Source organism: Acinonyx jubatus, chromosome E3, assembly GCF_027475565.1.
Source record: "Acinonyx jubatus isolate Ajub_Pintada_27869175 chromosome E3, VMU_Ajub_asm_v1.0, whole genome shotgun sequence".
Classification (NCBI taxonomy): domain Eukaryota; kingdom Metazoa; phylum Chordata; class Mammalia; order Carnivora; family Felidae; genus Acinonyx; species Acinonyx jubatus.
In genome coordinates this window covers 28,562,136-28,572,710 of record NC_069398.1, presented here as the reverse complement: position 1 = coordinate 28,572,710, position 10,575 = coordinate 28,562,136, and the positions used below count along the sequence as shown (strand labels likewise).

Below are 10,575 nucleotides of genomic sequence, written 5' to 3'. Positions count from 1 at the left end.
GCCTGGAGCTCAGGAAGCCCTTCTTGGGGACAGCACTCCTCCCAAGATTAGATGCCAAATCTGGACATGGGACACCCAGCACTCTCAGCCCCTTCTTGTGACCACATGTAGAACATGGAGCACAGAGCTCCTCGCCTGTCTAGGCCAGGGCAGAATCGGGCCCACCTCTGCCTGAGGTCACTGTGGCAGACGAGCCTGGGGTCAGACCTTGGGGGCCTCAGGCCCAGGGAGTGATGGGTGGGAGCCCACAAAAGGCAAGGAAAGGAGTGAGGACTTGGCTCTGTTGACCTTGGGGTAGGGCAAGGTCACTCTGCACGGCCGTGGAAACTTGTGCTCACCTGGGAGCTCACAGATAGATCTCAGGGCCCACAGATCCAAGAATGCAGCCATCCTGGAGCTGGGCACTGGCCTAGGTGTGGCCATGACTTACACCCCATGTCCTGGTGGGGTCATCAGGGTCAGTAATGAGAGCTCGAGAAGAAGAGAGGGGGAGTCACCTTACCAGGGGGCTGGAGGGGAATGACGGGCACCCTTCTCCTTTCAGGTTCAGGCCCAGCCTCTTCTCCAAGGGTGGGAACCTCCCTCCAAGGGTCTTCTCAGTTCTCCCAGGCTGCTTCAGGGCCCTGTGCCTGCCCCTCTACCTGGGTGACAAACCTGGTGGCCTGTGTACCTGCGTACTGCCTGGCAAGGGAGGGGCTCCCCTCCCTCTGCCCTTTGGCCTGAAATAAAATCCGCACCCCCAGTCAGGATAGAAGCTCACACACTGACTCAGGTGGGCTGGCCTCAGCTTTCCAGTGTCTCAGGGATCAAAGGGCTCTGGGGCCCATTTATTACTGGGGTTCTTTGGCTGACACTCATTTTGCACATTCCTGAGAGGGTGAATGGCAGGTGCGCTGCCCTCCGAGCTCCAATGTCAAGACTGGTGACCATGATGCTCTGCCTGCTGCCCCTTGTCCTTCAGCTCCTGTCTTGCCATGCTGCTGCTGGGCAGGGTGAGTGAACCCCCACCTCGCCTCTTCTCCCCGGTCTGCCCAGGCTCGAGGGAGGGCTGCTTCCGGGGGCGGGCACAGGTTGGGGTATCCTCTGCCTGGAGCTCAGCTCATGTCCCTCACCCTCTCTTCTCCCCAGCTACATTCAGGAGAAGAGCCAGGGCTTTGGGGTGCGTCCAAGTTAGCTTTTCTGAGCTTGCTTCCTTTCCAGAAAGAGAATAAGAACTCGGACTTGTCAGGGCTGGAGGGTTAGACTGAAACCGCCCCCCCTGCCCTGCGGTCCCTGGCATATAGCAGATGCTCAACACCCCCTCCCCCCCGCCACAGTCCCTGACATATAGCAGATGCTCAACCGATATTAGGGTCTGTCCTTACCCTGTGGATGTGCCCCTCCACCCCCCTGGCCACCTCCCCCCAAACATCCAGGCCTTCCTTTCATAAGAGACAAAAGCCTGAAGTCTCTGCTCTGACTCTTGTTCTGGCCATTTCTGTATCACCCCACCCCTGCCTTGTGCCCCGAGCATGTCCCAGGGCTGTCGGGCATCCCAGAACCAGGAAAGGGGCCACTGCTCTAGCCAAATGGGCACAAGCTGGGGTTTTGGGAGCCCCAGATTCTAAAAATGCAGTGAAACAGCTGTGTGCTGTGGGACAGCTCAGTTCATCTCTGGCTTCAGTGTCTTCCCTTAAAGGACAAGGGTTGGGCCCACTAAGGATTCCATGGCCATGGGGACTGGGCTCAGGTTGGCAGAGAATGACAGGGGTTCCTGGTCACACTTTTCAGGGGTTCCCTCTGCCACTCGCCTGTCCCCAGAGAAAGAGGGAGGGGAAAAGCCAGAAACGAAACTGCAGGCCTCAGATTTGCACTCCCTTGAGACGTGCAAATCAGGAATGGCCTGGGTGGGGTGGGAAGGGGTCTTAGACGCAAAAGTGGGGGCTCATGCTGGGCCCTGTGGATGTCATTCAGACTGCCATGTCCTGGACTGTGTTTTGCCCTGAGCTCAAAACACCAGGAGGAGCGGGGGCTCCTGGTTCCCTGGACCCAGACCTTGGGCAACTCTTCTCCAAAGAGGAAATGGAGTGGGGGCTGGGAAGAAAGTACCTGTAAATGTAATCCTGGGGCTGGGGCCTCCTTGGCCCAAACCCACCCAAAGGAGACAGGGTCTTCTCTGGAGGCCTACCTGAGGGCTGACTGGCAAATGAAGAGAATGGAGGGAGGCAGGGGGGCCGAAGTCTGGGACAGGGTGGGGCAGTGGCTTGGCATGGTCTAAAGGGCTGGTTCACTGACCTGAACCCTGCCATCACTTGGCATGGACTCCCAATGTGATGACACCCAGAGCTTCCACCTTATTAGTACTGAGAATGACACCCTCTTCCCAGGCACTGTGTGTGCTGTTCAGATTCTTAGTGACTTATCTCTAATAGTGGCATTTTAGGCACTAAAATGGGCCTTAGTTGGGGAAGATGTTTCCAGCTCCTTCTCATTCCTCCACTCCCCTGCTCTCCCCTTTCTGCTCTCTGTTCCTTCTTTCTGGCCCCTCCCTCCACTCCCTCTCCCTCTCTCCCCCTTCTTCTTTTTCTCCTCCTCCCACCCCTTGGTCTCTCCCACATTCTGCACGCTGTGGCTCATCGCATCTCCACTCCCAGTCTTCCCCCCTCAGCGAAATGGAGCCTTGAAGACTCTCTGGGATTCTGTGGTCCCCTCTCTGGGCCTGGCATCAGCTGGTCTGTAGAGCCCTGGCCAGCCTTGAATGGCACCTGACTCTCCCATGTGTCCTTTTGGGGACCCAGAGCCACATCCCTTCTCAGGCTACTGGGCTGGGGATGCCTGAGTGGGGCGTGGGCCTTGAGGAAGAATCTGGTGGCCTTCACCTGGCTCTTCCCAGCAGGCACACCCTCTTCTGGCCGTCTGGCCCCTCCTTCCAGCACACCCTGGTTATATTGCTTGTCAACGAAACACAACATTCTGGGCCCAGTCGAGCCCTGTCCAGCCCTGGCAAGTGCCTCTTACCTCCCATATCCAGCACAGATGTGTCCAAGGCCTGGGTGCTCAGTCATCTCCTTCTGCTCACTTCCCCCCCTTCCCTTCCCCAACCTGAGTGCTTTTGCCCACCCATGTCCTCACCACCCTCCTACTGTCATCCTCCTCTTCAGGGAGTCACTCCAGTGGCTATCCCCCCAACCTCACCTCCATCAACAAGGTCCTTCTCCTCTGAGGAGCCTTCCTAGGGGTCACCACTGACCTCTCTCTCCTTGAATCCACTGCTGCAACCACAGGTGACCAGAAAGAATTTCCCTTCCAGGGCCACCATAACAAATTAGCACAACCTGAGTGGCTTAGAACAACGGAATTTCTTGTCTCACAATTCTGGAGGTCAGAAGTCCAAGACTAAAGTGTCAGCAGGCCATGCTCTCTCTGAAGGCAGTAGGGAAGGAAAGATCTATGCCAGGCCTCTCCCCTGGCATCTGGTAGCTGCTGGCAATAGACATTCCTTGGCTTGCAGGCACGTCACCCCGATCTCTGCCTTCATCTTTCCCTGAGGGGTTCTCCCTATGTGCACGTCTCCGTGTCCAAACTTCTCTTCTTTTTTTTTTAGTTAAGTTTATTTTTTTATTTTGAGAGAGAGAGAGAGAGCAGGGGACAGGTAGAAAGAGAGGGAGAGAGAGATTCCTAAACAGGCTCTGCGCGGTCAGTGTAGAGCCTGATGTGGGACTCGAACCTATGAACTGTGAGATCATGACCTGAAACCAAGAGTGTGGCATTTAACCGACTGAGCCACCCAGGGGCTCCCAAACTTCCCTTCTTGTGTTTTTGATTTTGGCTATTCTGACAGTGTGAGGTGATACCTCATTGTAGTTTTGATTTGCATTTCCCTTTTGATGAGTGATGTTGAGCATCTTTTCATATGTCTGTTGACCATCTGGATGTATTCTTTGGAGAAATGTCTGTTCACATCTGTCCATTTTTAAATTGGATTATTTGATTTTTGAGTGTTGAGTTGTATAAGTTCTTTTTTTTAAATGTTTATTTATTCGGAGAGATAGAGCTCGCAGGGGAGGGGCAGAGAGAGAGAGGGAGAAAGAGAATCCCAATCCTAGTCTGACAGTGCAGAGCCCAACACAGGGCTTGATTTCATGAACCATGAGATCATGACCTGAGCCAAAATCAAGATGTTTAACCCACCTAGACACCCAGGCACCCCTGTATAAGTTCTTTATATATTTAAGATACTAACCCCTTATAGGATATGTTGTTGCAAATATCTTCTCCCATTTAGCAGGTTGTCTTCTAGGTTTGTTGATTTTTTCCTTTGCTGTGCAGAAGCATTTTATTTTGATATACTCTCTGAATTTCCCTTCTTTTAAAAAATGTATTTAAATTCATGTCAGAATTTCCCCTTTTTATAAGGACACCAGTCATAATGGTCATAAGCCCACCCTAGTGGCCTCATTTTCACTTGATTTCCTCTGTAAAGACCTATATCCCAATAAAGACATGTTCTGAGGTCCTGAGGGTTAGGAATTCAGTATAATTTTTTGAGGGATGGATAAATTCAACCCATGAAAATTGCCAAGAATCAAAAAAGCTAGATAGCATACTGGTTGTTGAGAATGTGGGAAAGAGACACTGCCAGCCACAGAAAGGGAGTGTGATTGGTACAGTTCTATAGAAGGTCTTTTTTTTTTTTTTTTTTTTTAGAAGGTCTTTGAGAAAAAAGGAACACAATATCCAGGGCACATGCTCTTTTGCCTGGCAATTTCCATGTGTAGGAATTTGCCCAATGGATACACTCATATACCAATGCAAAGTCGCAAATACAGGGATATCCATATTCACCTTAGCAAATGACGTGGCGTCTCTCTGTTGCTCTTCTCTGAGTTCTCTTCTGTTCTTTTCCCTGCTTTTAAGGGCTCATGTGATAACATCGGTCCTGCCTTGAAAATCCAGGATAATCTACCTATTTGACCTGATCAGTCAATTGATTAGCAATGTCATACTTGCCAAGTTCCTTCTGCCACGTAACATAACATACTCTTGGAATTAACACCAGGGGGCAGAGACCATGAGGACCAAAATTCTGCCTACCACACAGCCCAAACACCCATCTCTAAGAGGTAAATTAAATAAATCTATACATCTATATCATGGAGCACTATGTAGTCATTACAAAGAAGGAGGTAGCTTAATATGCTTGAGACAATGAAAAAAAGCGAGACACAGAACCATGTATACAGTATGCAACCATACCTCTTTTAAGCGCTTGTTGATGTATATAATATCTGAAAGGTCTCACAAGAAACCAGTAATAGTTGAGTCTGAAAAGGACAATTTGGATATAAGGTGGGAGAAAGGCTTATTTTGTAAGTTTTGTATCATATGTATACATTAATTATTCCAAAATCAAACCCTGTTTCCTTTTTCTTCCTCCTTTTCTTCTTCCGCCTCCTCTTGCTTTTTTTTTTTTTCTTTTACAGCACAGGAAGATAATCTTTACTATATTTTAAATAAAAACAGAGCAGATATCAAGTCCCTAGGTATTTTGATTATTATTCTTTTAAAATAAGGTTTCAGTAACAATAATCAGGAGCAAGACTTAACTGCACAGATATTTTGGTCATTATAATCATCCAGGACACAAAAGCCAGCAACACGAAGTAAAATAAAGGTCATGGCTGTGAGAATTTTTGACTTGCCAAAAATATAGACCGCTATATGAAACTCTATCTTTGTATTATCTCAATATTCTTCTTTTTCTAAAAAAAATTTTTTAAACATTTATTCATTTTTTAAGAGACATAAAGAGACAGTGCCAGTAGGGGAGGGACAGAGAGAGGGAGACACAGAATCCAAAGCAGGCTACAGGCTCTGAGTTGTCAGCGCAGAGCCTGATGTGGGGCTCGAACTCACAAACTGTGAGATCATGACCTGACCTAAGCCAAAGTTCAGTGCTTAACCAACTGAGCCAGCCAGGCACCCCTTTTTTAATTTTTTAAATGCTTATTTATTTATTTTTGAGAGAGAGAGAGAAAGAGAGCGGGAAAGGGGCAGAGAGGGAGATAGAGAATCCCAAGCAGGCTCCAGGCTATCAACACAGAGCCTGATGCGGGGCTCTAACTCACAAACTGTGAGATCATGACCTGAGCTGAAACCAAGAGTTGGACACTTAACCGACTGAGCCACCAGGTGCCCCTAAAATCTTTTCCTACATAAATGATGCTGCACACAATAAGAGATAATCTGCCAGTTTACCATGAGATTGTTGATAGCTTTGAAGAGTCTTTCACATTTGTCATCCAGCACATTAATAAGTAACAATTACTTTTTTAAGGAAGGACACACTGGAAGGGCGCCTGGGTGGCTCAGTCGGCTGAGCATCAGACTTCGGCTCAGATCATGATCTCATGGTTCGTGGGTTCGAGCCTCGCGTCCAGCTCCGTGCCAACAGCTCAGAGCCTGGAGCCTGCTGAGGATTCTGTGTCTCCCTCTCTCCATGCTCCTCCCCTGCTCACACCCTGTCTCTCTCTCAAGAACAAATAAAGATAAAAATTTTTTTTTTTTAATAAAAAGAAAGGACACACTGGCAAATTGTTAAGTTAACGGCTTTGGCTGAACACTTTTAGTCTGTCACAGGTCAATAGCAATGGTAGAAACATTGACTACACAGTTCATGGTTTGGTCCTCCCATCTTACACTACAGGTTCCATCAGAGGTGGCAACCCCTCAAAACAGCAACTGGCTGTGTGAAAGCCATATACGCTCCTCTGGACCACTGCACAGGTCACAACATATTTATAAGCATTTCCCAACATAACCAAATGTGTTAAGGTTTGCTCTACTATGCTTGCAGTCCGTTGGTTGATGTTCTTCTGGTTATAATCTTCACCACTGAAGGTCCTATTCATATGCTCTTTAAGGATATTGTTGGCTTCATCAGCATTGAAGCCAGCCTTGTGGCAGTGGCAGTGGTACTCCTCCATGGTGGCACTAACCCCCACAAGATGGAGTCTTCTCTTGTTTTTTGTTTTAAGTATAATTCCTTACATGAATCCTGAGAATCTCAGTGTAGGGCTGTATTTCCTAGGACTGACGCAAGATCTTCCTGAGTTCTCTCTCTGCCCAACGCCCTGTGAATTATAGGCTTTTCCAGTTTGGCTGGTGGAAAGAGCATTGTTCCCATGCCTACATGAGAGCCAGGTCTCTTTCCTTCTAATCTTTTCCAGTGGCATTTCCTGGATCTTGGGTAGTTTCTTGAGAAGCATGCTCTGATCAGCCTAGGGCTGATCAGGGACCCCTCTGTGCTAGTCTGCCTCCCAGTAATTCTGTCCTGTGAACTCTAGCTGCCTCATTCTTTCAAGACACTGGTCTACATCTCCTCAACCCAAGAGATCTTGCTGGAAACCCTCTCAAGTCAATCAGCTAGGGTGATCACAGGCACATCCAGTGTATTGAAAATCATTGCTTCCTGTCTTTGCTATGGTTATCAGGTTATTTGGGGGTGGGTGTTGTTTCCGGTAGGAGGTCGAATCCAGTCTCTGATGCTCCATCTTGGCCAGAAGCAGAGCATAATGTTTTTATAAGGGCCTTTGATGAGTGTTTAATCTATTTTACATACTTGGCCAATTAAATTACTTTAAACATTTTAAGTTACATTTATAAAATTAATACATTACATTTCCTATTTAAAGACTTCAATTGTTTGATTCATAAACAACATCTTTTCAAGTACTCAAGAAACTCCATAAACCTAATACATTAAAATGTTTACTTTTAAAACTTCCTTCAAACCTTCAAGCCTAATACATTATATATATGGTGGATCTTAAGTACTCTTAAATGTTCTAATACTGTTTATAATCTTGGCAAGATTTTGATGTAAAATGACAAGTCTAAATTGATCACTCAATTATATACTTTATTTTTTTAATGTTTATTTATTTATTTTTAGAGAGAGAGGGAGAGAGTGAGGGAGGAGCAGAGAGAGAGAGAGACAGAGAATCCCAAGCAGGCTCCACACTGTCAGTGCAGAACCCAACACGGGGCTCGAACTCACAAACTGTGAGATCATGACCTAAGCAGAAACCAAGAGTTGGACACTTAACCAACAGAGACACCCAGGCATCCCTCAATTACGTATTTTAAATTGAAACTACAAGGTTGCCACATTAAGCCAAATTCTCTTGAATATTACAAATATATTAAATCTCAAGTGGGAAAAGGTTATTTGATACAGAAGGTTTGAGTTTCTTGAAGATGATTAGAGTAAGTGTATCTGTTCCTAGGGTTAAATGAAGCTCTTTACTGTATTAGGATATTTTTGTATATGCTATAACAAATATGCCCCAAATGTGTCATCGCTCAACCGCGGTAGAAGGTTTTTTCCCTGCTCATGTAACGATAGGAGAGCAGATGTTCCCGGTCGGCAGGTAGGTTTTCTTCATGTCGTGATCCAGGGACCTGACCTCCTTCTTCCTAGGCTTCACTATCTTCTTGGGCCTCCGTGCTATCTGACTCCAACTGGCAGAGAGATCAGGACCACCAATCAGGACCACCGGGGAAGTTTCTGGGCTGGCCTGGAAATGGCATGCTCAGTTGTGCTCACATTCCATTGGAAAGAACTTAGTCGCATGTAAATGCTTCCTCGAAATCTGACTCCCGAACTGAGCAAGAGCTCCCTTTCCCACAGCTGCAAAACCTGAGGTTTGCCCCAATCTCTCAAGATCTTCAAGACCTTATCCCTCAAACCCTGGTCTTCTCGCTTCACCTCTGTGTGAATGAGGTCCTGATGCTTGATTTCTAGACCGTGAAACAAACACTGTGGCCCTTTCCAGGGGAGGCAAGGGGTGGGGGTGGGGAGATGAGGTTGGGCAATCACAGAGACTTGGGGAGAATAAAGGACTCGCAAAAGAGAAGAAATGTTATAGCGCCAGGAGACTAACCTCCCTTTCTCTTTTTCAGACATCCCAGAGGACAGGGCTGTATGGGATGGAGGAGGGTGTGTGTCTCAGGGGAACCCCCGGGACCCTCAGTGCAAGGAGATGAAAGAGATCCATGATACAGGTGAGGCCTCTGAGCAAAAGGACTGGAAAACTCATAAACCCCAATCCCCGCAACATTTTACAGTCCATGACTACATGGTTTTTAGGGCCTTGAAGATTATTAAAAGTGGAGGGAACCAGCCAGGATATATGGAAAGGGGTTCAGGCTCTGCTCAACTCAAATAGCCTAGAGGAGGGAAAGAGAGACACGGATGTACCTGCAATAAATATTTCTGGTTCATTCAGACAATGGATTTTGAAACCAGATTTTTTTTTCTAAAAAAGGTACAATAAACACCCCACTTAGTAACCATTACTCACACAGACCTCTGTGGACGCTAGAGGGCTTAAAATATTTTCAAAAGCACTGAAAAAAGTGACACAATCTGACAACTTTTACAGGAACTGCAAAGGAAGAATCATATCTGACTGACAGTAACAAAATGCTGATAAATTTTAAAAGGAGTAGAAAATCTGGAAGAAATCCCACCATAAGCACCTCCAAGTTGTCTGAAGAGGAAACTGTGGTTCTAGCTACCAAAATCAATACCAGCAAATTGACTTCTTATAAAGACGCCATTTCCAATCCAACATCCAATGAAGGTGCCATCACAAAGTCTTCTTCTTCAGAGGCCAGTTCGTCTCCATCTTCCGCTGACAGCTCGACCACAGTGATCTCTTCTACAACAGCCACTTCCCCTCCAACCCCCAATGAGAGTGCCACCACAGTGCCTACATCTACAGATCTCAGTTCCTCTCCTACTCCCACTGACAAGGACACACCAGTGCCTTCTTCAACAGAGGCCACTTCCTCTCCAACATCCACTGAAGGTGCCACCACAACGTCTTCCTCTACAGAGGCCAGTTCGTCTGCAACTTCCAATGAGAGCACGACCACAGTGATTTCTTCTTCAACAGCCACTTCCTCTCCAACGCCCACTGAGAGTCCCACCAAAGTGCCTACATCTACAGATCTCAGTTCCTCTCCTACTCCCACTGACAATGCCACTAGAGTGCCTTCTTCTACAGAGGCCACTTCCTCTCCGACATCCACTGAAGGTGCCACCACAACGTCTTCTTCTGCAGAGGCCAGTACATCTCAACATTCCGCTGACAGCACGACTACAGTAATCTCTTCTACAACAGCCACTTCCCCTCCAACCCCCAATGAGAGTGCCAACACAGGGCCTACATCTACAGATCTCAGTTCGTCTCCTACTACCACTGACAATGACACAACAGGGCCCTCTTCTACAGAGGCCACTTCCTCTCCAACATTCACAGAAGGTGCCACCACAACGTCTTCCTCTACAGAAGCCAGTTCATCTCCAACACCCACTGACAGAACGACCACAGTGATTTCTTCTACAGCAGTCACTTCCTCTCCAACCCCCACTGAGAGTGCCACCACAGGGCCTACATCTACAGATCTCAGTTCCTCTCCTACTCCCACTGACAAGGACACAACAGTGCCCTCTTCTACAGAGCCCATTTCCTCTCCAACATCCAATGAGGGTGCCACCACACCGTCTTCTTCTTCAGAGGCCAGTAC

At 47.5% G+C, this 10,575-nt stretch overlaps 1 protein-coding gene and 1 pseudogene across 1 annotated transcript; one reads left to right on the top strand and one right to left on the bottom strand.

The window, feature by feature from the left end:
- Window positions 1-98: 98 nt before the first annotated feature.
- Window positions 99-10,080, top strand: LOC128313705 (uncharacterized). The gene is made up of 4 exons (XM_053213833.1): window positions 99-992; window positions 8,944-9,045; window positions 9,426-9,981; window positions 10,053-10,080. Exons 1-4 carry the CDS (start codon window positions 911-913, stop codon window positions 10,078-10,080), a joined length of 768 nt encoding a protein of 255 aa, XP_053069808.1. The 5' UTR covers window positions 99-910.
- Window positions 5,381-9,047, bottom strand: LOC113594518 (dynein light chain Tctex-type 3-like; annotated as a pseudogene).
- Window positions 10,081-10,575: the final 495 nt, after the last annotated feature.

Bases quoted from the DNA above. Each gene is read 5' to 3' on its own strand.
- LOC128313705 (XM_053213833.1), top strand. From the start codon at position 911: ATGTCAAGACTGGTGACCATGATGCTCTGCCTGCTGCCCCTTGTCCTT. The intron at 9,046-9,425 runs GTGAGGCCTCTG...CAACTTTTACAG, and splicing joins GAAAGAGATCCATGATACAG to GAACTGCAAAGGAAGAATCA. The intron at 9,982-10,052 runs GCCTACATCTAC...CTTCTTCTACAG, and splicing joins ACTGAGAGTCCCACCAAAGT to AGGCCACTTCCTCTCCGACA.